The sequence below is a fragment of the Nycticebus coucang genome, chromosome 14 (assembly GCF_027406575.1).
Source record: "Nycticebus coucang isolate mNycCou1 chromosome 14, mNycCou1.pri, whole genome shotgun sequence".
NCBI classification, from domain to species: domain Eukaryota; kingdom Metazoa; phylum Chordata; class Mammalia; order Primates; family Lorisidae; genus Nycticebus; species Nycticebus coucang.
In genome coordinates, this window is record NC_069793.1 from 8,283,830 (window position 1) to 8,311,611 (window position 27,782).

General features: G+C 49.2%; 1 protein-coding gene across 2 annotated transcripts; it reads left to right on the forward strand.

Moving 5' to 3' along the window:
• The first annotated feature begins 692 nt into the window (after positions 1–692).
• Positions 693–25,640, forward strand: SLC22A11 (solute carrier family 22 member 11). 2 transcript variants are annotated; one of them, XM_053562156.1, is made up of 12 exons: positions 693–791; positions 5,894–6,034; positions 9,429–9,770; positions 11,762–11,865; positions 13,153–13,307; positions 13,407–13,575; positions 15,216–15,339; positions 16,250–16,365; positions 19,836–20,050; positions 21,143–21,251; positions 22,204–22,410; positions 24,062–25,640. In XM_053562156.1, exons 3-12 carry the CDS (start codon positions 9,480–9,482, stop codon positions 24,123–24,125), a joined length of 1,554 nt encoding a protein of 517 aa, XP_053418131.1. In that variant the 5' UTR covers positions 693–791; positions 5,894–6,034; positions 9,429–9,479; the 3' UTR covers positions 24,126–25,640. The 2 variants fall into 2 exon arrangements, with proteins under 2 accessions (XP_053418131.1, XP_053418130.1); XM_053562155.1 differs by lacking the exons at positions 693–791; positions 5,894–6,034 and having other exon boundaries at positions 9,040–9,770.
• The last annotated feature ends 2,142 nt before the right edge of the window (positions 25,641–27,782 follow it).

The window sequence follows — 27,782 nt, forward strand, 5'->3', positions numbered from 1 at the left end:
CCCATGGCAGGCCTGAGGCCAGTTTGCAGGTCAGCCTGGCCTGTAGGTTCCCCACTGCCCAGAGCTGCATGCCACCTGGAAGCCATGTTCTGGGGTGGGTTTGCCTAGACGGGACGCTACCCAGCAGCTTGTGGGCTCAGGCAGGGGAGACCCCTCTTCAGAATTAGGGTGGCTGGCTCCATTCCAGGGTCAGTGACCTGGGTCACATGAGGTCCTATAGTGGTCCCCACGTCCGTCAGGCCTCTGCGTTTGCAGAAGGGTCTTTGTGAGTGCTCAGTGAGGCGACTATACACAGGGAGTGCCCGGGGACTCTTAGCTGTCTCTGAGGCCAAGTGACTCAGCAGCATTTACTGGCACTGCTGTTGGGCTCAGCTGTCATAAATTCACTCTGGGACAAGGTAGACTTCCGGGGAGCCAGAGAGTCATGTTCCACTGCCCATGACAGTGGTTTAGGGCCAGGACCGACGTGGGCCATCCTTGAGACCAAGCTGGGAACCTGTCCCACCACGGAACTCCTTCCAAAACAGAAGGTAGGTGGTGGAGAGGAGGTGCTGGCCCATAGTTAATAGGCTTAAAGGTCAACCCAGCATGTAACCAGGATAGGCTCACCCTGTGTAGGCCAGAGGTCAGGATGCTTCCCCCTTACCACAAACAGACACTTTAAAATTCTGAAACTCTGGGCATGCTGGAGTTTTTTCCTTCAAAAAAATTGTAGAAATCTTCAAAAGAGCTGGAGAGACTTCGTGAGGGCCACAGGTCTCACTGCAGGCAGCCCAGGGCCACCCTCCTCCGTAAGTGTATTGAATCCACACTCTCTCACCATCCCCAGGGTCTGTGTCCAGTCCAGGCCTGATGCTGGGGCTGGGGCTTTCTTCTTCTAGCCCCATCTCATCTAAGGGGGCCCCCACACTGACCTCCACCCCCAGACACTCTCCTGATGCTCCCGCCTCCTCTCCTGCCTCTCTGGGCCCAGGCTCAGGCTTTTTGTGTGCCATTCTTAGAGTTCCCCATCCCCATCTCTCCTCCTTGTCCCCTTCCCTCCAACCTGTGCTTTTGCTCAGTTCTTCCTGGAGGAGGCGCCCCCCCAGTTATGTCCTCGCCTCTGACCCGTGCCTCTGACCCGTGGTGTTGGTTCAGCTCAGGTCACATGGTGTTTTAATGACTCTTACATCCGTCTCCCCATTGAACCTACTTCCCTGCTGGTTGGTTCATTTTGGGTCCCCAGGCCCAGCACGGGGCCTGGCCCCTTGTAGGTGTTTAATATGTGTGCGTGGAGCTGAAGTGATGATGAATTCTTTCACAACCTTCAAATGTGAGTCTTGTTAAGTGGAGGGAAATTTCTAGAAAACAATTTTAAGAACTACATGCAATAAACATGTGTTTAATAAATGGTTTCCTAGAAAAAAAATGGTTTCTTAGGGCTGCTAAAACAAATGGCCACTAGCTGGGTGGCTAATGACAACAGCCATTTATTCTCTCATAGTCTTAGAGACCAGAAGTCCAAAATCAAGGTGTTGGCAAAGCTCCACTCCCTCCCAAGATTTCTTCTGTGTGCCGTCCAGTTTCTAGGGGCTCCGGGGGCTCCTTGGCCTGTGTCCACATCACTCTGCTCTCTGCCTTCATCTTTATGGGACGGGCTTCTTTTTTTCTCCCTGTGGCTCTCCCATGTGTCTCTTATAAGGACACTCATCATTGTACTTAGGGCCTACCTGGAAAATCTAAGATGATCTTGTATCAAGAGCCTAAACTGTATCTGAAAGACCCTTTTTCCAGATAAGGCCTGTTCACCGGTTCTGAGATGAGGATGTGCAGGGGTCTTTGTGAGAGCCACCGTTCAGTCTATTACAAGGTGCCACGAGATTTTCATGCTGAAACTTCTCAAACAAATGCACGGAACCAGCCTGTTACCATCTGGGTGTGGGTCCGTCCAGGCAGGAACTGGTGGCTGGAGGCAGCCCAGCTGTCACCCCCTGCACCTCAGCCACCACTGCCCATCCCTGAGCTTCTGTTCTGAGGCAAAATGAGAGATGGGGAGAAATCCCAGGACCCTCTGTCACTAAGTCTCCGTCCTGGGCCCCTTCAGTTTGTTGTGTAATGCTTTAAGGGAACTGGCAGGTGGCAGATGCCCCTAGTGAGGGTGTGGAGTGGGGTTGAGGGTGGGGGCTCTCTCGGGGTCAGACTGCCTGCGTATTGGTTCCCTCTCTGTCACATTAGTTGGCAGACTTGGAGAGATCATCTCACTTCTCTGTCTCATTTCCTTATCAGTCATCCACCTGTACAGTCGGCCTAGACATGTCCTGGGCCATGCTGGTGACCAGCCCAGGGCCACGCTCAGTCACAGGGGCTGCTGCTAACCAGCTGTCATGCCTCACAAAGATAAGCCGAGCTACCTAGGTTGGGATCCCCCACAAAGCCAACATGAAACAAAACATGATAGGGGACACCAGCAGGGGGAGTGGGACAGGAAAGGGAAGGAAAGGGGTGGTGCTGAGGGAACTGGGACATAGATCACTAGGTGCCTGCAGCTACTGGGTGGAGACTGCTCTGGGGACATTAAGGCCCCAAGGCTTCTGGCTGCAGGCCCTCTTGAACTCCTGCAGCCAGAGAAAATTCTCAGGCACTTATAGCAGGAGCTGTCAGGATGCATCAGAAAAGACAGCTTATGACCCATGTCCCTCCGCAACCAAAGGAAACAAACAGAAGTCAAATAATAAAGGTTGAACCCGTGTAACTGGAGTTAAGAGAAAGTGCCAGACGACACTGGCATTGCTATTTAACTCCATCAGTTTCCAGACATTACGATTCTGGCAACTGGCCAAAGTTCAAATGGGCACACAGTGACGAGGGACACAGGGGAAGGAGAATAAACCTTTGCACCTGAGCACTGGACAGCCTCTGCCCGTCTAAGATATTAGACTGTCTGGTTAAAATCTGACCTCCTGGAAACTGCAAGCTCAGCCAAGACCCTCTTGGGCCGACTCTCCTTCCCGCCCCCCCAAACCTCTAAGGCCTCGCTAGTGTCTTAGCTTCTCTACACATCAAGACCAGGCTGGCTGGGCCAGACCACAGTGGATCACATGGTAACCATGTCTTCTTCCCAGGCTGGCAGAAGACAGAAGGAAAGCCCTCCCTTATGTAAACTGAGGCACAGCATAAGAAAACACATCCAAATCCTTTTCCATGAAATGAGTACATCTTTGATACTAAAAGACATGACAAAGATTTTTGCCAAAAAAGGAAGAAAAAGAGAGAGAAACTACAGCCCCATCTTGTCTGTGAAGATTAATGAAAACCTCTAAATAAAACATTAACAAATAGAATCTAGTAGTACATTAAAGGAATAACATACAAGTTGCCCATGAAAGGGAGATTTGGCACTAGGAAATCCACTAATATTATTCATCCTTTTCATAGATTTAAGAAGAAAAGTCATACTTCAACTCTAAAAATGCTGGAAAGGCAAGTGATTAAATACAATGCCATTTCATTCTTGATTGAAAAAAAACCATGAAATGACTCCTTTATCATGGCATGGAAAAGGCTTTTCTAATTATGACTCAAGATCCAAACATCGAAAAGAGAAAAATTGATAAATTCAATTACAAAAATATTTTGCATGCAAAAACATGTCAACAACAACATGAGTTGTTAAAAGACAAACTGAAAAAAAATTTGCGACTTACTGGGTGGCACCTGTGGCTCAAGGAGTAGGGTGCTGGTTCCATATGCTGGAGGTGGCAGGTTCAAACCCAGCCCCAGCCAAAAAAAAAAAATTGCGACTTACTTTACAGGCAAAGAGCCAACCTTCCTAGTCTACAAAGAGTTTGTCATCATAGAAACTAGTAAGAAAACAACAAACTGCAATTGAATAGGCAAAGAATATGAAGAAATAGTTCACAGAAAAAGAAATACAAATACATCTTAAGTATATTAAAAGATGCTGAGTCTCACTCATAAGAAATGCAAAATAAAGCTATACTAGGTGCCATTTTTTTTTTACCAATGATATTGGGGGGGGGGGGGAAGGAAACCACCAGTGTGATACTAGCTTTCTGAGTTAGGGAACTGGGTCAGTATACCCGGGCATGTCATGAGAGAGGGCAATGGGCTGCCTCTCAAAGCTCACTTCTCTTTTGATTCCATGATCCCACTTCTGGAATTTTATCCTATAAACATACTAACATACATTCAAACTACTATATGTGCAAAGCTATTCATTTGATCATTTTTTGTAATATCAGAATGTTAGACACAGTCCAAGTGGCTGTGAACAAGAGACCGGTTAAGTAAAGTACGGCGAGTCTGTACAGTGGACTGCTACACACCTAGGAAGACGCTCTCAGATGAGGGAGGAGAGGCGGCCAAGGTTTACTGTTGTGGGAACTAAATGCAAAGGGAAAAACTACCTTTTGTGTAAAAGGGAGTAAAATAAGAATGTACATTTGTCCTTGCTTACATTTTCAGAAAGAAAATCAGAAAAGACACACAAGAAACTAAAAATGGCTGCCTGAGGGTGGAGGTGGCAAGCCAGAACCACGTGGAAGGAGGCAGAAGGAAGGCCTTCTCACTGCACACATTTCTGAACATTTTCTGTTTTTGAATGATGCAAATTTACTACCCCTTCAACAATTTAAAACATTTTTTTTTGGCCGAGGCCAGGCTTTAACCTGCCACCCCTGGTGCATGGGGCCAGCACCCTACTCCTTGAGCCACAGGTGCCGCCTAACAATTTAAAACTTTATACATGTATTTGAAGATGAATTAAGATAGTTCTGGCAGAATGCACATTGTTGGTGGTGGTAACCTCTGGGTATGTGGTGGTGAGAAGGGGAAAAAGGACTTTTACTTGTCATTTTACACTCTCATAGGTCATCTGGGTTGTTCACCATGTGCGTGTAGGACTTCTGAAGTAAAACCGGCTAATTACCATGATTCTGTTGACATTATTTCTGAATACATAGAGAAAGGTGTTCATGTGGTTCCCCCAGGGCAGTGAGATTGTTGGGGCCGGGGTGGACAAGGGGATTTCCTTTCATTCCCCATACGAGTCTGTTTTCACAACATCCATGCTGGAAGAGGACACAAGAGAATTGATGTAAGGAGGCTCCCTTCATCCTCTCTCCCTGCAAAAGGGAATGTGGGTGAATTTAGGAAGGTTTGCAAAGATGAGGTTTTATAACACTTGAGACCCAGGAACTCTAAGCTGCTGCCAGATAGGGACTTGAAGAGGAATTCCAAAGGGAAGAAAGAAGTGATTTAAGCTTGTGGTGTTGTCAGTGGGGGAAATCCCAGTGTTGTGCCCCTCCACGAGGAAGTAAAGAACTGAAGAGGTAGATCTGGGCTTGTCTTTCTTGTGGTTCATCAGTACCTCCTGCCCAGTGGAGCGAGACTTGCTCTCTAGAACAGGAAGATAATTTAATATCTTATGGTGACTGAAAGGGTGGCACTCGGCTGGCAGAGATCTCACAGACCACCAAGGCTTGTACGAAAGGTCTTTATTGGTGAGGGAGGGATGCTGCAGAGCAGCACCAAGGAGGAGAGAAAAAAGAAAGGAGAGGGAAGAGAGACAGGGAGAGAGGGACCAAGAGACCAAGAGAGAGAGGAGAGAGAGAGCGCGTACCCCTTTATAGAAGTTCGGTTAGGGGCAGTCTTAGAATGGTGACGGGATGGTAGAATAGCCAATAAGGAGTTACTGCTCTGGCAGGAAGAGCCATTAGGGGCAGGCCATAAGTTTAAAATTTTCAGCGGGTAGCTGTAACTTTAAGAGTGAGATAGCTAGTCTTGGTCAGTCAGTCAGGAAGGGGCTTTCTGGAGAGGATCTTTCTCTGGGGCAATTACCTAACAGTGACTGTCTCTTTGACTTTCTGATGGATCATTGGGCATCTTCACACAGATACAGTGGAGAAGCAATGAAACTGGAGTTAGGATCTGAGTCCCTGGAAGGCCCAGTCCTCACCACAATGTGAACCTAGGAAAGATCCTCACCTTTGCCAACTCCAGCTTCTTCCAGAATTGCACAGAGAGGCCAAACAAGGTGATGGTTATGGTGATGGTGGTGGTGATGATGGTGGTGGTGATGATGGTGGTCATGATGTTAATGGTGATGATAATGACGATGATGGTGATGATGATGGTGAGCGTGGTGATAGTGATGGTGACGGTGATGATGATGATGATGGTAATGGAAATGGTCATGATGGTGATGTGATGGTAATAGTGATGATGATGGTAATGGTAGGAGTGGTGATGGGGATGATGGTGGTGATCATGACGATGATGGTGATGATGGTGGCCCTGGTAATGGTGGTGACAGTGATGATAGTGGTGGTGGCTAACATTTATTGTCAGGCTCATTCATTCTCTGATTTAATCTTACTACCTTAAATGGAAGGCACCATCTTAGAGATGAGGACACTAAAGTTCAGAGAAGGGAAGTGGACTGTTTAAGGTTATTTGGTAGCCATCCTGGCCTTTGGTCTAATCGATGGGAGCCCTTGACTAGGAAAATCAGCTCCGAAGGCAGTTCAGGTTGTATGAGTAACGCCAGATTCACTTTACACAAATAAATTTAGTGAAACACACCATAGGCATTGGTGACTATAATCTGGGGCTGCCTTTGTTCCTCCCCAAGCCATCCTCTCCCCACCTCTACCTGGGTACCCTTAGAGAACCGACACCCAGGCAAGGACAAGACTGGTTCTAGAAATGCTGCCATCCCGGGTGTGACCACCAGGTGGCAGAGCAGCTGCACCGAGCCCTGCCCCCAGCAGCCCCAGAAAAACAGAAAATACCAATTAAAAATTCCTTGGCCTGGAAAGGGAAAGTCAGTTGGAGATTCCGGGAGCCTTCTGGCAAATCCAGGAGGTTTGACCTTCTGCTGTAAGCAAAGCCTGGGGTGTCCATAACAGGCAAAAGGCAGGGAAGAAGAAAAAAAAAAAAAACAGTTTAAAACATATGGAAAGAGGAAGGATAAAGAGAAATGAATTTCTTCCTGAAGACCTTGTAGTTCAGCAGCCTTTCAAAGCAAGTCCTGGATCCCAGTGCAACAGAATCTCCTGGGCGCTTATTTGAAAATGTACATTCCTGGGTCCAGCCTAGGCCCCCCTCCGATGGCTTCTGATACACTGAGGTCTGCAAACACCAACATAGCAACATTTCAATTCATAAACCAGGGACCAGAGGCCAGATGGAGGAGGCCACTGCTTCTGAGTTGCAGGCCTGCCCCCATTAGGAAGGTGTTTGCACAACACCAGGACCTAGTAGGAGTCTGCATGTATGTCTCAGCCTCTGGGTTGCTTGGACAAGGCAGCCCAACTCTTGCAGCTTCCTGTGCTTCAGTTTGGGCTAGTTCTTTCCCCACCCCCAATCTCTATTTGCTATTTTAAAATTCATAATGAGTTCCTGCCTGGAGAGGCAGAGTCAGGAAGGAGCCTGGGCTTTGAGATCCGGGCCTAGAATCTTGCCTACCCTGCTTCCTGGCTGGCTGCCATCTTGGCTGGGCCCCCTAGGGAGATTCTCGGAAGTTCAGGGTCCAGACACCCACCCACATCTCACCCACACTTCCAGCACTTCTGAGTCCTGAACTGACTCAGCTGCTTCCCTCTCACACTCCGGGCAGTGACTTGGAGCTGACCCTAATTCTGACCCACATCCTGAATTTCAGCTTTGTGCTGGGATTTGGTCCATGACAGGTTAGACCACACAGCAGCTGCCCAGAGGCATCAAAGAGAGCTCGGGCTTTGGGTGTCTGGCTCAAATCCAGGCTCTGCTCAAGCTGCCTGCCCTGTCCAAGCTTCAGTTCCCTCATTTAAGAGAATTAGCACCATTTCTCTCCTGGACTCTAGAAGGAGTGAATGAGATGACACACAGCAAGCTCTCTAGGCCAAGACAGCTTTCAGTAAGAGGCACTGCCCATGTGGGCCCTAGGGCAGGGATGGCTTTGCCCCTCCCCACTGGCCTCAGACCCTGGGTCACAGAGGTGTGATTTTGCTCAATTCCCCAACCTTCCCACCTGCTCAGCTCCAGGGCCATAGGGACTTCTAAGAGCTACCAGGAAATGGTAGCCATGGTTTCCACACTGAGGGAGCTCACCGTCTATTAAAGGCAACCTAAAACCTTGGAATAGAAGCTTCCTGAAATAGCACGTCTGCAAGCTGGTCTCCCTGGCGCTGCCTGGTGGGAGGTGTGCTTCAGGAAGGAAAAGAGCACAGGCCGAGGCTCCTGCCAGCGCTGCCCACCCTGGCGCCCTGCCCCCACCAGCCTGGGCAAGGCCCATCCCAACCCTCACATCGGGCTTGAACTGATTGTCAGGATGGACTTAGGTTAGGCCAATAGTTTTCTTTCTTTTTTTTTTTTTTTTTTTGTTAATAAGAGAAAATGTTTATTTCCAAATACCATGTGCATGGGGAGAATCACAAGAGTAATTACCCAATATCCCAATGAAGTTCAGATTGCTTTTTTTTTGAGACAGAGTCTCACTATGTCACCCTCAGTAGAGTGCTGTGACATCACAGTTCACAGCAACCTCAAATTCCTGGGCGTAAGCGATTCTCTTGCCTCAGCCTCCCAAGTAGCTGGGACCACAGGCACCTGCCACACACCTGGCTATTTTTTGTTGCAGTTGTCATTGTTGTTTAGCTGGCCCAGGCCAGGTTTGAACCTGCCAGCCTCTGTGTATGTGGCCGGCGCCGTATGCACTGTGCCATGGGTGACGAGCCAAGTTCAGATATTTTTACACCTGTCTTTTTGGAGGGGATTCTCATTAATGGTGACAAATGGTCCTGGGGAGGACAAATGGATGGGGGAAACAGATAAACAGGCCAATAGTTTTCTGATTTAAAAGACCCCCCATAGAAGGTTCTAAAGATATAAGATTTAAGAATGAGATCAGTGAACCAGCAGGGAGCTGCTGAGCCCTCAGGCCCTGAGACTTGAGCCCGCCTTCCTCACCCAGAAGCCCATGCAGATTAAGCTTTAACTAACACAGTGAGGCAACAACTCTTTCTCCCACAACTGAAATTGGTAACATCATAGCGTTATGTCTTTTTTTAAAAAAATTAACTGCTTAACATTTAGCTTTGGATGCTGGAGAACCCAGAAGGTGGCTCAGGCTTCCCTGGTCTGGACTTGGTGGGCAGCCTGGGCACAATGACCTTTGTCCCCTGATACTCCCTCCCCCTGCCCTGAAGAGTGGTCATTCTAGACACAGAACAAGGAGGCGTTCCCTTGGAGGATCTGGGGCATCTTGGGACTGACTCAACCAATCCACGCCCACCCAGCCTGGGAGAGGGAGGGAGAAGGTCTTGGCAGTGTGGGCTCTGGCCTTTGCAGTGGACTCCAAGCACAGGCAGTTCACGGACTCCAGGGCAGCTCTGTCCATGGCATTCTTGAAGCTCTTAGAGCAAGCTGGGGGTGTGGGTCTCTTCCAGGCCCTACAGGTCTTCACCCTCCTCCTCCCTTCTGTCTTACTGCCCTCCCACATGCTTCTGGAGAACTTCTCGGCTGCTGTCCCAAGCCACCGATGCTGGGCACACATGCTGGACAATAGCTCTGAGGCTCCTGCAAATATTGCCCCTGAGGCCCTCCTGGCCATCTCCATCCCACCTGGCCCCAACAACGAGCCCCACCAGTGTCGCCGCTTCCGCCAACCACAGTGGCAGCTCCTGGACCCCAACGCCACGGCCACCAACTGGAGTGAGGCAGCCACTGAGCCATGCCTGGACGGCTGGGTCTATGACCACAGCACCTTCACTTCCACCATCGTGACCAAGGTGAGGGCCTCCCCCTCCCCCAGCCACTCCAGTTCTGGCACCTTAGAGCTCAGAGTCACAGATCACAGTTGGCTGGACACAAAATGGTCCTGTCCTGGAAGGGACATGCCTCCCCAGAGCCCCCTCACTCTAGGCCAGCTTTCAGCCCCTCGGTGGCCACATGGTTCTGCAAGGGGACCCAGTGACAGGAATCAGTCTACAGGCAAGAACTGGCTCCCAGCACTTCCAAGTGGGCATTCAGGTGGGCACGTCTGGACATTGGCACCTGGATGCCTCTCTGGCTTCACTCAGTCCTGGCCCTGTTGGGACACTTTTCAGCTGTGACTCTAGGCTACTCAGTCACAGGGGGACATCTGGGATTAGGGGGGTTCTGGTTAAACCAACCTGACAGGATTCTTGCTGAGACAGGCTGGGATGATCAGACGGCACCTGGGAGGGGGCGTGGAGGGCAAGGAACCTAATTAGGTCTGTCAGGTGACCAGATATTGAGGATGGGGCGGGGGCTTCTTTGCTAAAACTGAATTTTACTAGTAAGTGCACAGATGGGCTTGGGGAATGGTCCGAGCTTAACCAAGGCTTGGCCAAGCAAAGAACTTTTGTCACACAACACATATGTACTGACTGGTGATGATGGTCCAGATGTGCATCCAGGCCAGGATCCAGGATTTTGAGGGAGTCTTCGAGGAGCAGACTTCACTTGCTCAGCATTTGAGCCAGTGACACGGCAGCACACGTCCTCGCCCTGAACCTTCTAAACGGCACGCACTTTTCCAAATGCTTTCCTGTAGTTGCAGCCTCACCACAATCTCGTGCGTGTGTGTGTGTGTGTGTGGGGGGTGTCCAAGGATTGTTCCCGTTTAATCAGTGAGTAAAAGGAAGCACAGAGATGTCAAGTAACTTGCCCCGGGACAGGAGCTGATGTGTACTGGAATCCAATTCCATCCCAGCAGTCAGGGTGTGCGCCCTGGTGTCATAAGTGAACATGAAGGAAAAAAGCCAGTCCTGAGAGTGGGGAGGGACAGGCAGGGTGGTCGGGAAGGCTTCTGTGAAGAGGCTACATGATGACAAGAGAAGGAGTCAGTCATGTGAAAGTTAGGAGAGCCCAGCCAGGACAAAAGTCATGAGCAGGAGAGTGTCCAGTCCTGGAAGGAGCAGACAGGGCCCGGTACACCTGGGCACAGGTGGGGTGGGGCTGGAACGGTGGGTGGGGCCAAACATGTCAATGGCTATAATGCATTAGGGTCGGGGTCAGGGTTAGGGGTGATGAGGTGGAATTTTATTTTAAGTCATGGAGGGGTTGGAACTGGAAAGAGATGAGGTCTGATTTGTACCTTCAAGAGGTCACTTTGCCGGGTGGACTCACTGAAGACTCCTGCGGTCGCCCAGGCGAACGTGGGATGGAGAGAGGCAGGTGGTACTATCAGGCCTCCATGAATGGCTGGGAAGGAGGGTATAGGAGTGTTCAGATGACAGATGCCCAGGTCTGGGATGCAGCCACTGAAAAAGCCATGGTGAACCATGCCAAGCTCTCTGTAGTCATCCTCAGGCCCCAATGAGCAGGGCGTCACAGGCCGGTCTCTACAGAAGACAGCCCAGCCAGGGGCAGTAACTCAGGCAAGTGTACCCCTCAGAGGTAGAATTCAATTCTGTGGTTTAGCCACTGCCAGCCACTGCCTGCCAAATTTCTTTTTACAAAGAAATTGTTAATTTTCCTACCAATTCTGCTCCTTTGAAGCTGTCCTGCTCATGAGAGCCTGACATCTGCATGCTGGGCAACCAGACCTCATGCAGAATGGCCATCACACTGCCAGGCCCAGGGCCATGTCACGTCTCTCTTGCTGCTGACAGAGTCCTTCCTCCTCTGTGGCCTGGCACCAGGATCCTAGGGATCCCCTTGTGGGTGGGGGGTCCCAAGGACTCAGGCTGCTCTCTCAGCCACACCCAGGCCCAGTCTCTGCTGAGCCAGGCCATTCTGCCTCCTTCTCCTACAGTGGGACCTGGTGTGTGGCTCCCAGATCCTGAAGGCCCTGGCCCAGGCCATTTTCATGTCTGGGATCCTGGTGGGAAACTTCGTCTGGGGTCTCCTCTCCCACCGGTAAGTGTCTTTTCCCCTCCTGGCTCCCTCAACACAAATCACAGATTGTGGAACAGAAGGTAAAAAAGCGTCAGGGGGACATCAGTCCCTAAGACAGGGCTCCAGGTTCTGGGTACCGATCACAAGGCCCCAGGGGATGAAGACTCTCAGAGACTCCCAAGAACTTGGCTGTGAACCTCATACCAAGTTAGTCTGTGCTGAGAGAAATCAACCTTCAGCCATTGCACCATGTTTAGCGAGCACCACTGTGTGCAGACGCTGGGCAGCCCCTGCCCTCAGGGAACTGACAGTCTCCTAGAGAGACAGACCCAAGAAACAACAGGGCTGAGGGGCAGGGATGGGACCAGAGCCACCTGGGGGAATGGGAGGCTGACTGGAGGAACTGACCTAGGGCGGAGACCTAATGGGTGGCCCAGTCTGGACTACACAAAGTGGGGTGTGTGTGTGAAAGGGTGTCGGGCATGTGCAGTCAGGGGACAAACGACATCTCACAGGTCACCCAGACCTGGAAAGGTTGATGAAAGCCAGGGCTGAGGTCTTGGTGGCCAGTTAGGACATTCTCATCCCTATAAAGATGCCAGCTGCCACTATCCCTCACTCTCAGCTGATGGCATCACACATCCTGGATGGGGGTTCCTCTCCTGCCCTCACTCAGGTGACACTACCTGATGTGCTCCCTCCACTTGTGCTGGGGGCAGCCCTGCACATGCAGCCAGCCCCTCACCTCTTGGCTGCTGCTCACACACCTCTGCTCTGTCCACTGTGTGCCTGAGTTGCCTAAATGCAGCCCATGTCTCTGGCAAAGCCGGCCTGGAGGCTGCAGGGCACAGGGAGCAGGTCGTGGGCTCTGCTTGTCTCCAGACACCATCGTCACAGCTCAAGATGAGGAGTGGGCTCCTTTGCTCAAGTCGTGTACACTTGGCCTGCCCATCCCCCAGCTCCTTGCTCAGATCTTCATTTTCACAACAACCCTACGAACAGTGATGAATACCCCATGTTACATAGGGAGAAACTGAGGCTAAAAAACATTGAGTTCCATGTCCAAGGTCACCCAGGAAGGGCAGAGCTAGACTCAAACCCCCGTGTCTGATGGGGAAGCCTGTGTTCTTGACTACAAGGCTGCTCCGCCTCCTGAGAGAGAGGTGCCCCTTTCCTACTAGAGCACGGGGATGTACTCCACGAAGCTCAGAGAAGAATGAGCTGCCTGCAGAAGGACCCCTGCCTTTGTTGAACCCCCAGAAGGCAAGTGCTAGTCCCCATGGGCCATATGCTTGTCGCCTGCGACAGGTTTGGGCGGAAGCTGATTCTGAGCTGGAGCTGCTTGCAGGTGGGCGTGGCTGGCACCAGCACCATCTTTGCCCCAACTTTCCTCGTCTACTGTGGCCTCCGGTTTGTGACTGCTTTTGGAATGGCTGGCATCTTACTGTCTGTGATAACGCTGAGTGAGTCCCTGGCTAGCCTGCTCCTGCCTGGGGGGCAGGAGAGGATGGGGACTAAGCCCCACATGGGGCCTAACTGGCACATATCTGCATTGGCTTCAGTGGTGGAGTGGACCACAACCCACAGGAGGGCTGTCACCCTGACCGTGCTGGGATGCACCTACAGTATGGGCCAGATGGTGCTGGCCGGCCTGGCCTTCACCCTGCGGGACTGGCGAGTGCTCCAGCTGGCTGCATCAGTGCCCTACCTGGCCATCTTCCTGATCTCCTGGTCAGTACCAGCGACATCCTACCTCAGGAGATCTATGGTGGGAGAGTGTCCCCTCATTCCCACTGCCCTGGAAGGCCACAGGCCATGAGTCATGGGCAGCCACAGAAGGGCAATGGCGTGAGTAGGGCTATCAGTAGGGAGAGACATTCTAGATTCAGAGTTTGGGGTGAGCGTTTCAGCCAGAGGCCTGTGCTGCCACTCGGCCCTGGGAGGTGCTGACCGGCCAGCAGGGCTTTGTCTCCGATGCCAAAAGTAATCCGGAGATATTGGCTCACAAAAGTAATCAGAAGATATTTTAAAACAAAGAAAAACTGTATTTCTACCTTCTTTTGAAAAACTGGAAGATCCAGGAGCATCAGTCTAGACTTGGGCCAGAATTGAGCCAACTGCTCTCCCAGTTCCTCGGGCACTGCCACTTGGGCACAAGTCCCCACTCCCAGCCTACTCTCCTCCACGTCAGGGAGGATCATTGTTGGGCATGAAAATATATTATTTCCACCATTATTTTTGCTGCTGCGAATATCCCTGGGGTCTAGAAATACCTCCCTGGGTCAGGACTGAAAGAAGGGAAACAAATGGTTTGGGGCACTGGAAACACACAAGTGAACAAAACAGACAAAAAGCCACCTGGAATTTATATTGTATAAACAGGACCAATAAGCAAGGAGGAAGGCCATCCCATAATTACACTTATTAAGCCAATCAGCCTGGCCGTGCTGATTGTGTGTGTACCAGGTGAAGCTCATGATACCACACACGTATTAACACATTTACAAGGAAGATGATGTTATTACCACCATCTTCAGATAAGCGACTGAGGCACAGAGAGGTTAAATCACTTGCCCAAGGTCACACAGCTGGTGAGTGGCATAGGCAGACTTGAATCCAAGCAAGTTGCCCCTTTTAACCACAATGTTAAGCAGCCTCCAGAAGCTTCTCCTGACCCATCTTCTCCTGTGGTTGGGGAGAAGCAGACTAGTTTTATAAAATCATTCATCTCTGTGATGTTTTAAATGTGCTTAAAGGAAAAAAAAAAGAACAGGCTTGGCGCCCATAGCTCAGCAGCTAGGGTGCCAGCCATATATACCGGAAGGTGGTGGGTTCAAATCCAGCCCAGCCTGCCAAACAACAATGACAACTACAACCAAAAAATAGCCGGGCATTGTGGCGGGTGCCTGTAGTCCCAGCTACTTGGGAGGCTGAGGCAAGAGAATCACTTAAGCCCAAGAGTTTGAGGTTGCTGTGAGCTGTGAAGCCATAGTACTCTACAGAGGGCAACATAGTGAGACTCTGTCTCCAGGAAAAAAAAAAAAAGTGCGTGTGACCTTTCTCTCGCAGAAATGACCCCAGAATCTAGGGACACCCCGCGTCTAGGCCATCAGTGCATAGGCAGGCAGGCTTCTAGTGGCCAGGGAATCCCAGTGAGGGTAGCACGGGGGTGCAGGCAGCCAGGTATTGAGATTTAGCTTTATTCTGAAATTGCTGGGGCCTTCGGGTCTTCCCCATCAGCAGCACAGAGGCGTCTGCCTTCTCTTCACTTGCATCTAGGCTGGAGGCCCCTGCCCGCCACCCCTCCCTGCCTGGCCTGGGGAGAGCCCGGGGCGCGTGAGCTCCTGGCTATGCACCTGCTTCCTTAACAGGTGGCTGCCAGAATCTGCCCGATGGCTGCTTACTACAGGCCAACCAGACCGAGCACTTCAGGAACTCAAAAAGGTGGCCAGGATAAACGGCCACAAGGATGCCCAAAAGACACTGACCATCCAGGTGAGATGCTGCTGTTTGTGACCCAGAGTGTGCGACTTGATCCAGGAAAGGACATGCTCTAATGTATTACCTGTATTATCCCCAGTATCACCTCTACCTGCCCCCCCTCCACCACCTCCATCAGCACCACCACTAACATCACCTCCAGCATCTCTACCACCAACACCATCACCATCACCAACAGCATTACAACCCTTTTCACTGCCACTGCCACCAGCACCGCCACTAACACCCCTTCAGCATCCCTATGTCACCACCACCTTCGCCACCACCACCACCAATAACAAAACCACCATTATCAACACCTACTCCACGCCTCTCTTATTAGCCCCTCAACCTGCCTACATTGCACACTTACCTCATAGGGCTTCTCGGTGTTTGGGGCAACAGGAATGTACTTCTTTGAAGGCAGGTGCTGGAGGATGTGCTGCCTGAGCTCAGCAGACACAGCTCCTGGGGGTAGGAGATCAGGGAAGGCTGCCAGAAGGAGGTGAGCTAGAAAGGGCTGATAAGACTGAGCTGAGCACTGTGCAGACGGGGCCTAGGGGTACATCAGGGGGTTGGTTGGGCACTTGGGGTGTGAGGAGTGGTGTGGCCGGAGTGGGCATGTCCTGTCTCCTGCCTAGAGACCTGTGGAGGGAGGGTGCAGCTTTGAGTGGCCAGCCAGAGTTCCCTGCAGCTGCAGCTCGGAGGGCCAGAGCTGAAACACAGGACTCCCTTCTCCACGCAGGGGAGGTGGGTTTGACCAGGGGGCCAGAGAGAAACTCCCTTGACACCAAGGGCTCCCGACTCCAGAGGCCAAAGCCTCAGCCAGCCTCTGCCATCAGTCCACCCCCCTGGGCACCATCCCCTCACATAGGGGACAGAGAGGCATTGCCCAAATATTTACTGTGTCTCATTCTTCCTGGAGGTGGTGCGGTCCAGCATGGAGGAGGAGGTGGAGTCTGAAAAGGATCCCTGGTTGGTGCTGGACCTGTTCCGAGGGCCCGAACTGCGCCGTAGATGCTGGGTCACCCTGCTGGTGAAGTATGCCCAGCTGGTCACCCCACCCAGAGACAGGGCTGGGGACAGGAAGGGGCCGGTGCCTGGGGAAAACAGCCCCTGCAGACCTCGTGGGGGTGCGTTTCTGGATGGGACAGGGAGTACTTGCAGGCTGGCATCTGCAGGGAGCTGGAGGGAGAGGCAGGGCTAGGCCTCCCAGGCAGGCTACTGGGGTGAAGCTGAAGCCCAGGACAGAACCCAGGTCCCCAGAGCCTGGGGGTCAGCCATGGCCAAAGAGGACCACTGTGGCCAGGTTGGAGACTCCTAACAGCCATACTCCCAGAAAATGACCACGTCCTGGGAGTTCCCTGACCCCTCATAGCAGCCCACTTCACAGATGGGGAAGGTGGAGCCCAGAGGGGTGAGTACCTCACCCGAGATGATGGAGCCAGGATCAGAACCCAGGCTGATGCCTGCTCCATCATCTTGAACTCTGCCCTGCTCCCTGGCTCCATCACCACCAGGCCACATGCTGAGCCAGGCCCTGGCCTGCCCCAGAAGGCCCCACCTCAGCACCCAAGTGTACCTGGGACCAGGAAAAGGCCCTTAAAACAAATCAGTTGAGGTGACATTCAAAAGAGCATATTAAAAAGTAAGGATCAGGTTCGATTGGGACTTTTATATTGAAATAAAGCCAAAGATTAAGAAAATGTGTATTTTATACTATATTTAACCACATATGGGTTGCGATGGCAAATATTTGCCATGTCTTACAACAAAGATGGATCAAATGCCCTTTTTTATTTTTGGTTTAAATTTTTTTTTTTTTTTTTTTGAGAAATCAGAAGGCTGGGGAGCTGCAAACATCCAGGGCCATTTTTTTGAAAACCTTCCAGGCTTCCTTGGTTCTCCCAGGGGCCTGCTCCGCAACCTTTGTTATTCAAATGAGGGGCTTTGAAGTAGCTAACTTTGTCGGGTTTTCTAGTCTTGACGGTTAACCCAGTTGTTATCTGTCTAAGGCTTTGAGCAGCAGCCAAGCCCCACTCCCAGCCACTCGCATAAACTTTATGAAACACTGCTTTCTGCACCAATTGTGATTTTACTCTGTGGTTGTTGGGCTTGTGTTGCCAGATGTTTACTGTGTGAAGCATTGAGGGGGTGACACTGAAGTGTAAGCAGAATGGGGGCAGATTTTAAAGGTGACCAAGAATGGGCCATGGGTGGTGGCTCACACATGTAATCCTAGCCCTCTGGGAGGCCAAGGCAGGAGGATCCCTTGAGCTCAGGAGTTCAAGGTCGCTGTGAGTTAGGCTGACACCACGGCACTCTAGCCTGGGCAACACAGTGAGACTCTGTTCCCCCATCCCCCAGAAAAGTTACTGAGAATAATTTCACATTGAAGCCACTCATAGATCCAAATTCCATCTCCAAACTGTGAAAATTTAGATCCTGTGAGTTTAGTTCCTCAGAAGCTTGTAGGATGGGGGAATCCCCCATGAGATGGGGAAGGGAAGAGAGGAAACAGCAGCGACTGGAGAGGCCATCCTGGGTTCTTCTCCTGGCCTGTGTGGACCAGCAGGGGCAGCACCTCCCCCCCACCATGGGCTAGGGAATAAGAGGTCTGACAATTAAGTTCATGAATTCATCTTAGAAAAGGTGCTACATACCTCATTGCTGGATATCACTATGGTCACCTTGGAAGTGCTCCTCTTGGGAAGCAATGCCTGCACCTTGTCCACCCTTCAAAACAGTTTTGGAACTCTTATACTGGAATGATCCTTAATGTCCTGAATGTTATCAAAATGTGTTTCTTTCAGGATTTCCTTTTGGGGGGTAAAGAAAAAAGTCACTGGGGCCCAGATCAGGTGAGCAGGGAGGGTGTTCCAATACAGTTGTTTACTGGCTAAAAATTCCTTCATAGACAGTGCCGTGTGAGCTGGTGCATTGTCATGATGCAAGAGCCAGGGGTTGTTGGCTAAGATTTTTAGTGAAGGCTTGGAGCCTATAGCTCAGTGACTAGGGCTCCAGCCACAAACACTGGAGCTGGTGGGTTTGAATTCAGCCTGCCAAACAACAATGACAACTACAACCAAAAAATAGCCAAGTGTTGTGGTAGGTGCCTGTAGTCCCAGCTACTTGGGAGGCTGAGGCAAGAGAATCACTTAAGCCCAAGAGTTTGAGGTTGCTGTGAGCTGTGACGCCATGGCACTCTACTGAGGGTGACACAGTGAGACTCTGTCTAAAAAAAAAAAAAATAAATGATTTTCTTGGTCCACTTTGCTTCTCACAGCCAAATGATTTTGACAATTCAATGAATTTTTGCAATGTTTTGTCAGTTCTGCTCATTATTGGCCAACCTGAACTCTCTTCATCAGTGGTGCTTTTTCTCCCCTCAGAAAAACGTTTAATCCATCTGTACACTGCCACTTTCTTCATGGTATTATCTCAATAAACTTAAACTACCATGTCCTTGATTTTACTCCCACTGTTGCCAAGTTTAACAAGAAATTTACAAATGTTTGTTTGTTGCTCTGATTCAAGCTCCAACATTCTCATGATGGCACACAAAAACATGCAACAACAGTAATGAATGCCACTCAGCAAGATACCACCACATGTTGACATGAACACAGCTGTGAGACACTGATATGACAAAGTTATGAAACCTTACCGACTTGTTTGTACAGTGCTGCCAGTAAAAGTGCATGGTGGCTAGTTCGTGAACTTAATTGTCAGATCTCATAGACTCTTCACCCTGAATGGGGTCTGGGCAGAGCAGCCCAGTGTCCCTCAGATGCCCCATCTCTCAAGATCACCTACTGGCATCAAGAGAGGGGAAGAATGCAACCTGTTCTCAGAAACAAAGCTTGAGAAGGCTTAGCTGGAACTTAGGGGTGCTCAGCTGAACCCACAGAGACCCCTGCGGGCAGGTTTGGAAAGTGAAAGGGGTTCCATGGAGGGTGAAAGTGTCCAGAGATGAGACCTAGACAGGTTCAGGGCAAGTTTAATGAAAAGGGACTGAGACCCATCTGGGCAAAGATGGCGGACACACTGAGAGTGGTTTGGGGATTGTTTTTATGCTGGGTATAAGGGGAGGAAGATTCCACAGGTTGCTGGAAAGCTTTGACAGGCTAGGGTCTTTCCAGCGGCACTCTTGGAGTGAGGCCAGGTAAGCCTTTTTTTGTGGGAGGAGAGCTGAGGGAAGGTTTACACACCTAACAGAGAAGGCCAAATGTTCCATGGTTAGTGGTCAGGAGGCGATGTCCCAGCCTGTCACCACCCCTGTGTGGAACCCAGGGCCCATGTGTGGAACTGGTGAAGGCATCACCCTCCCTGTCTTTGTTGGGATGAGCCCAACCCTGGGGGTATGTTCTGCATGCAACAGGTATCTGGAGGCTCTGTCCGAGACAAGCTCAAGATGGGCAGACCTCCTAGGACAGCCTCTGGTGTGAGATGATACAGGGGCACCCTCTCCTTGGCAGGGCAGAGACCTAACTTCCGGTTTTGCCTTGCAGCTTCTCCATTGCATTTGCCTATTTTGGCCTGGTCTTGGACCTGCAGAGCCTGGGTCATGACATTTTCCTCATCCAGGCCCTTTTCGGAGCTGTGGACATCTTGGCCCGGGCCACCACCACCTTCTTGGTCAGGTTCCTTGGCCGCCGCATGACCCAGGCAAGCTTTCAGTCCATGGCAGGCCTCTCCATTCTGGTCAACGTGCTGGTACCAAAAGGTGAGGTAGGGTGGGCTTCATGGTGGCAGCCTAGGCAGCAATGCTTCCCTGCCCACACCCACTGCCCTTGCCCATCGGGCAGCCCCCTCCCCTGGCCACCATGTGTCAGCTCTGCCCAGGGCTGTGGCCACACCACCTTGCCCACTTAATCTCAGGAATCCAGCGCCCCCATCCAATCCCATCTTCCAGATAAGGAAATTGAGGTGCAGAGAGGTGAGGCCAGGAGCCCAAGTCACTCAGCTAGTGACTGACTGGAGGAAGGGCCTGGATGGTTGGGAAGGGCCTGCAACTGCCCCAGTGGGGACGGAAAGGGTGCCAAGCAGAGTGTGAAGGCAAGATTGCATGTGGTTGTGCAAGCATGTACGTGTGCATGAGTGTATGTGTGCATGTGTGTGAGTGTGAATGCAGGTGTGTATCTTCTCACTGTTAAAGGGGCAGGAGTCCTTCGTGTGTAGGGAGCTGGGGTGGCCACTTGGGCCAGCTCCTGTTTTCTTCCCAAATAAGGGAGTGATATAGGCGAAAAGCCTATATCCCACAACAGAGGGATGTCCTGGAACACTCTTCATGACTCCTCTCACTCAGGGTGGGAAGCTGGGGGGACGGGATAGGGACACAGCCAGGAGGAAGGCAGGAGGATGCTCTGCAGCTGGCAGTGGGAGGGGCAGACCGAGGATGGAGGGGCAGCCATGCCCCCAGAACATTCACGAAGGCTGTCCGTGGGTACCACACTAGATGGTTCATGAGACTCTTTGTAACAACACAGGGAGGGAAGTCAAGGCCAGGCCTGCAGCCACAGAGCAAGCCCACCAGGGGTGCAGTCCCTGATGAGCAGGCTGCGGGGCAGGAGAAGGCAGTTGAAGGGACCAAGGGAGTGTAGGGGGCAGGCCTCATGCCTCCCTCCGCTGCCCCTGTGCTTGCAGCCAGGCCACGTGCAGTGCTGTCACATCTCCCAGCCCTCAGCAGCCTGGCACCAACCAGCACTCCCCAGGCCTGGCTAGAGTCCAGACACCACTCCAGGCTACCAATCTCACACTGGCAAACCCCTGGGAACCCTCTCAGATGAACTCCACTCTCACCCCTTGCTCTGCCCAGATTTGCAGACCTTGCGAGTGTTCTTCGCTGTGCTGGGAAAGGGCTGTTTCGGGATAACCCTCACCTGCTTCAGCATCTACAAGGCCGAACTCTTCCCGACGTCGCTGCGGTGAGGGGGCTGCAGGCTGCAGTGGGGAGGGGGCTGGACCTCCTGAAGGGTCTAGACTTAGGAGGCAGGAGGGCCCTAGGGGGCATTAGGCCTGCGTTTTCACATTAGTAAAACACCTTAAACCTTAAAAGGTACAGAACCACCTGTTCCTTGCTCTTGTAAGGAACTGGAAGGAGACTGGAAGCTGCCTTGGTGGGAGTAGAGACCCCCCAGTTCACTTCCCAAGTGGTTCAAATCACCTGTTCAGAGCCCAAGGGCTCCATGGAGCACGAGTAGGCTAGAGTCTAGAACAGGCGTCCTCAAACTTTTTAAAGAGGGGGCCAATTCACTGTCCCTCAGACTGTTGGAGGGCCGGACTATAGTTTAAAACAAAAAACTATGAACAAATTCCTATGCACACTGCACATACCTTATTTTGAAGTAAAAAACAAAATGGGAACAAATACAATTCACACTGCTTCATGTGGCCCGCGGGCTGCAGTTTGAGGATGCCTGGTCTAGAGCATGCCTACATTCGACAGTTGGGCAAACTAGGGCTCAAGGTGAAGGACCAGCTCAGCAGAAGGGTGGGACTGGACCCCAGCACTCCAGACACATTATTCTTTCTACTACTCACTTGTCTGTTCATTCTTTCATTCATTTTTTTTTTTTTTTTACATTTATTGATTTTGTTGATAGTATGTGGAAAGCCTGAGCTGGAAACTCAGTGGCCTAGGAGGAACATCAAGATACCTTTACATTACCTAAGAGCAGGGCCCCAGAGAGTTCCTCTGAAAAACTAGATGGGAAAATCTGGGCAGGCTCTATGGAGGAGGTGGTATTAGGGGAGGCTGGAGGAGGACAATCCCCTGGGCCCAGTTTTCCTCTTTCAGCATCCCTAGGCCTAGCCATACTGTCCTCCTGCTACAGTGGCAGCCATCACATGGGCCTGGGCCTTCCATTTCACACACAGGATGATCGCAGATGGCTTTGTGCAGTCAGCTGGCCGGCTGGGGGCCATGATGGGTCCCCTGACCTTGATGAGCCGCCAAACCCTGCCCCTGCTGCCCCCACTCTTCTACGGTGTTATCTCCATCGTTTCCAGCCTGACTATCCTGCTCTTCCTCCCAGAGACCCAAGGACTTCCACTCCCTGACACTCTCCAGGACCTGGACAACCAGTGAGTGACCATAGCCATCCCTGGAGTGGGGCTGGGCTTCCTCTCAGGCCAAATGGAGCTGGGGCTGGGGCTTCCCAGGGCACAGGCACAAGAGTATCAAGGCTTATGTTCTGAAACCATTTAATCTTTATCTCAACCCTGCCAGAAAGGTACTATATATTACTATCCCCAGAGAGATAAAGTAACTTCTCCAAAGTTTCACAAGTAGAGAATGGTCATACTTTATGCAGGGAAATGTGATGGCTGAGAGCAGAGGCTCAGCAGCCAGGTTTCCTAGAATGGAATTACCTACCTGCTTGGGCAAGTTCTTCAACTTCTCCTACCAAAACTGACACAAAAAGATATAGATAGTTTCAACTGTCCTAGTTAAACCTTCCCACAAAAATTTCAGGCCTAGACGGATCAATAAGTGAGTTATTTCAAACTCTCAGAGAATGGAGAGAGTTGTATCATCTTACATATAGTCTTTGAGGGAACAGAAATGAAGGAATACCCCCAACTTCATTTATAGCCAGAATCACTTCTGGATGCTTCAGCTTCCTCATTCAGAAAATAGGCATTAAAACAAACAAACAAAACAGCATAGCTCATAGAGTTGTTTTCAGGTTGTAGTGAATTATGATTTTTTTTATTATTTATTTTTTAAGACAGAGTCATACTCTGTTGCCCAGGCTAGAGTACTGTGGCATCAGCCTAGCTCACAGCACCCTCAACTCTTTGGTTCAAATGATCCACCTGCCTCAGCCTCCTGAGTAGCTGGCACTACAGGTGCTCACCACAATGCCCGGCTGACCTTCCTAATTTTGTTGGAGACAGGATCTTGCTCTTGCTCAGGCTGGTCTCGAACTCCTGAGCTCAAGGGATCCTCCCGCCTCAGCCTCCCAGAGTGCTAGGATTATAGGCATGAGCAACCGTGCCTAGTCTGTAATTACAATGTTAAATCACCTAGAACAATATGTGGCCTACATCTGGTGATCTGTACTTGTAGCTATTGTGTCCTGGGTGAGGATGGACATTGAGACCCCTCCAGCTGGACAGGAATAAGGTCAGGCTAATAGAAATCATGAAAATGAGCTCTTGTTGTCTTAATAGCATCTTGTTTAATCAATGGATCAAGCATATAAGGTGCTATTTCTTTTTTTTTTTTGAGACAGAGTCTCACTATGTTGCCCTCAGTAGAATGCCATGATGTCACAGCTCACAGCAACCTCAAATTCTTGGGCTTAAGCGATTGTCTTGCATCAACCTCCAGAGTAGCTGGGACTACAGGTGCCCGCCACAATGCCTGGCTATTTTTTTGTTGCAGTTGTCATTGTTGTTTAGCAGGCCCGGGCCAGGCTCGAACCCACCAGCTTTGGTGTATGTTGCCCATGCCCTAGTCACTGACCTACAGGTGCCAAGCCAAGGTGCTATTATTGGCAATCTCACTATCAAGGAGATTGAGGTGCAGAAAGGTTATGTAATTTGCCTAATGACACCTGGCTGAGAAATGGGGAAGTTGAGGCCTAATTTATGCCTGTTTTAATTCATTTTCTCTGTGTACCTGCTATGTTTCAGGCATTGTCCTAAGAGCTCACAGTCCAATGAGATTTGACCCCAAGCATGTGACCATTTCACTAACTGTCATTGCTCTCTCTTTGGATTATTCTAGGAGATCAACAACAGCCAGAGCCAACCAGCAAGAGGTGGTTGTTACAGAAAGCACCTGGTTCTAGAAATTCTGCCTGTGTGAAGACCCTTTAGCCAAAGACCCTTGGGGAAGAGTTGCCTCTTCTCTAATCAGAGGGTGGAGGCAAATTGGGCAGCTTGAGGACATGTGTGGCAGAGGCCAAGTGGGCAGTTGGTCCCCTCAATCAAGAGAGTTGTTTGGCTAAGGGCCGTCCTGCACGGTAGGGAGGAAAGCTTCCAGATTGTCCAATTTCACCAGGTGTCCAGGGAGCACCTAATACTGAGCTTTCATCTTAGGCTTTACACAACAGGGTCCCCTTTGTTGTCTGTTTGAATGGGACACCATTTTCTTAATCCAAACAGCAGTCCAGGCTATTAAGACTCTGGGGTGATTGAGGCTGACCGTGCATCATAGAGGGGAGGAAGCTAACACCCAGAGAGGTGGGCTGACATGCCTGTGATCACATGCTGAGCCCAGGCCCTGACTGCCAGGGCAGGGCTCTTTTCAACCCTCATCTCAACCCCTCCATGACCCTGATATCTGTAGCCCTATCACAAAGTTACCCCCACACCGTTCCCCAGACATCCTTCTCAGAGAAACTACGAGCCCTGGATTCCTCATTCCAGGCATTTCAATTCACCGCTCACATCCAGGTCCTCATAGTTCCCAAATCCATCTACTTCCCCTTCACCCTGTCTGCCACCTCCATTCATACCACTATTATGTCTGGTCTCTAAATGGGACTCTGATGTCTATACTGTGCTCCACACAACAGCCACCAGGTTTATTAGGAAACACAGTTCAAACCACATCCCCTCTCTGATTAAAACCTCATCCAGTGGTAATGGTAAATATCATACTGCTCTACCCTGCCTGGTCAGCCCTTTATGGGACCCCAGCCTTATCTCATGCCACAGTAAATTTTAAAGGATTTAAATCATACAAAGAATGTTCTTGAACTGTCCTGAAATTCAATTATAAATCAGTTACAGAAAGATAACTAGGAAACCTCAAACTATACAACGCACTTCTAAATCATCTGTGGATTAAAGAAGAAATCTCAAAGGAAATTAAAAAATGTTTTGAACTGAGTGAAAATGAAAAAAAATTGGCATATCAAATTTTGTGGACTAAAACTAATTATTAGAGAAAAATTTATATCATAAATACTTACATTAGAAAAGAATAAAGTGCCAAATCAAGTGCCTCCATTTCCACCTAGAAACTAGAAAAAGAAAAGTTAATTAAACTGATAGTAAGCAGAAGAAAAGAAATAACAAACAGGAGAAATCATAGAAATAGAAATAGCAAAAGAAAGAAAATCAATGAACGTTAAACGCTGATTCTTTGAGAATATCAATGATGAAACCTGTAACCACAATGACTGGGGAAAAAAGAGAAAAGAAGCTCATTGCCAATACAGGAATGAGAGAAGGAGCATCACTACAGATTCTACAGTCATTAAAATGATAATAAGGGAACCATGTAAGTAATATTTTACCAATAACTTTGAACAATTAAATGAAATTAACAAATTTCTTAAGGGACACAAACTATCAAAGCTCATCAAAGAGAAACTTATTAGCCCTGAATCTATTTTAAAAATTAAATTTATGTTTTAAAATCTTCCACAGAGAAAACCCCGGGCCCAGATGGCTTCACTGCCGAATATTTAAACAAGAAATAATAACAATTCTGTAAAAATATCTTCCAGAAAAATACTTCCCAACTCATTCTGTGAGGCCAGCATTATTATTATATCAAAACCAGAAAAAGATACTTACAAGAAAAGAAACCTATAAACCAGTACCTCTTATGAATATAGACATAAAAATTCTTAAGCGTTTAGCAAGTTGAATCCGACAATATGCATATATAAAAAGGAAGTAATACATCATGACCAAATGGATTTTATCCCAGAAATGCAGTTAGTTTTACATTTGGAAATAAAGCTGAACAAATTAAATGATTAACAAATTTAAAAATAAAAACCATATGTCACCTCAATAAATGTAGATAGAGTATTTGACAAAATTCAACTGCCACCCTTGATAAACAATATTCAGCAAACTAGGGGATAAAGGGAATTTCTTCAACCTGATAAAAGACATGTGTGCCCAAATAGGGCATCCTCTTACCCTAGAGGTAACTCACACTTAATGATGAAAGACTGAATACTTTCCCCTTATGATCAGGAATGAGGCTAGGATGTCCACTTACACCACTTCTATTTAACATTAGTCCTAGTCAGTACTTATTAAACAAGCAAAATAAATAAATAGCATGCAGATTAGAAAGGAAGACATAAAACTATCTTTATTTGAAGATGACATAATTGTCTATGTAGAAAAATCCTAAACAATCTGTAAAATTTTACTAAAACTAATAAATAAGTTCATGAAAATTGCAGGATACAAAGTCAATATACAAAAATCTAATTGTATTTCTGTATACTAGGAAATTGAACATTGTACCACAGTATCATTTAATAACAGCATGGGGGGGTGGAATGTGGTACTTAAGGATAAATTCAACAAAAAAAGACAAGGCACTTGTGGCTCAAAGGAGAAGGGCGCCGGCCCCATATGCTGGAGCTGGTGGGTTCAAACCCAGCCCCCACCATAAACTGCAAAAAAAAAAAAAAAAAAGACAACGCTCATAGACTGAAGACTACAGAACATTGCTGAGAAGAATTAAAGAAGACCTAAGGAGGTTAAGTACCTGTAGCTTGGTGAGTAGGGTGCCAGCCACATACACCAGAGCTGGTGAGTTCGAATCCAGCCTGGGCCTGCCAAACAACAATGACAACTACAACTAAAAAAATAGCCAGGCGTTGTGGCGGATGCCTGTAGTCCCAGCTACTTGGGAGGCTGAGGCAAGAGAATTGCTTAAGCCTAAGAGTTTGAGGTTGCTGTGAGCTGTGATGCCATGGCACTCTACCCAGGGCAACATAGTGATACTCTGTCTCAAAAAAAAAAAAAAAGAAGAAGAAGAAGAAGAAGACTTAAATAAATAGAGACTTAAGACTTAAGACTTAAATAAACAGAGATACATCATGTTCATGGATTGGAAGATCAAATATTATAGAGATGTCAACTTTCCACTATTTAATCTATAGATTCAATGAAATCCCAACCAAAATGCTGCCAGATTTTTTTTTTTTTTTGGTATAAATTGACAAGCTCATCCTAACATTTATATGAAATGCAAAGGACCTAGGTTAGTCAAAACAATTTTGAAAAAGAACAAAGGTGGAGAACTTTTTTCAATTAATAGAATCAAGAGCTCAGAAATAAAGCTGTGAATATATGGTTAATCAATTTTCTTCTTTTTTTTTTTTTTAGTTATTTATTTATTTTTTATTGTTGGAGATTCATTGAGGGTACAATAAGCCAGGTTACACTGATTGCATTTTTTAGGTAAAGTCCCTCTTGCAATCGTGTCTTGCCCCCAGAAGGGGTGACACACACCAAGGCCCCCCGCCCATTCCCTCTCTCTGTTTTTCTTTTTGTTTTTTTTTGTAGAGACAGAGTCTCACTTTATGGCCCTCGGTAGAGTGCCGTGGCGTCACACAGCTCACAGCAACCTCCAACTCCTGGGCTTAAGCGATTCTCTTGCCTCAGCCTCCCAAGTAGCTGGGACTACAGGCGCCCGCCACAACGCCCGGCTATTTTTTGGTTTTGCAGTTCAGCTGGGGCCGGGT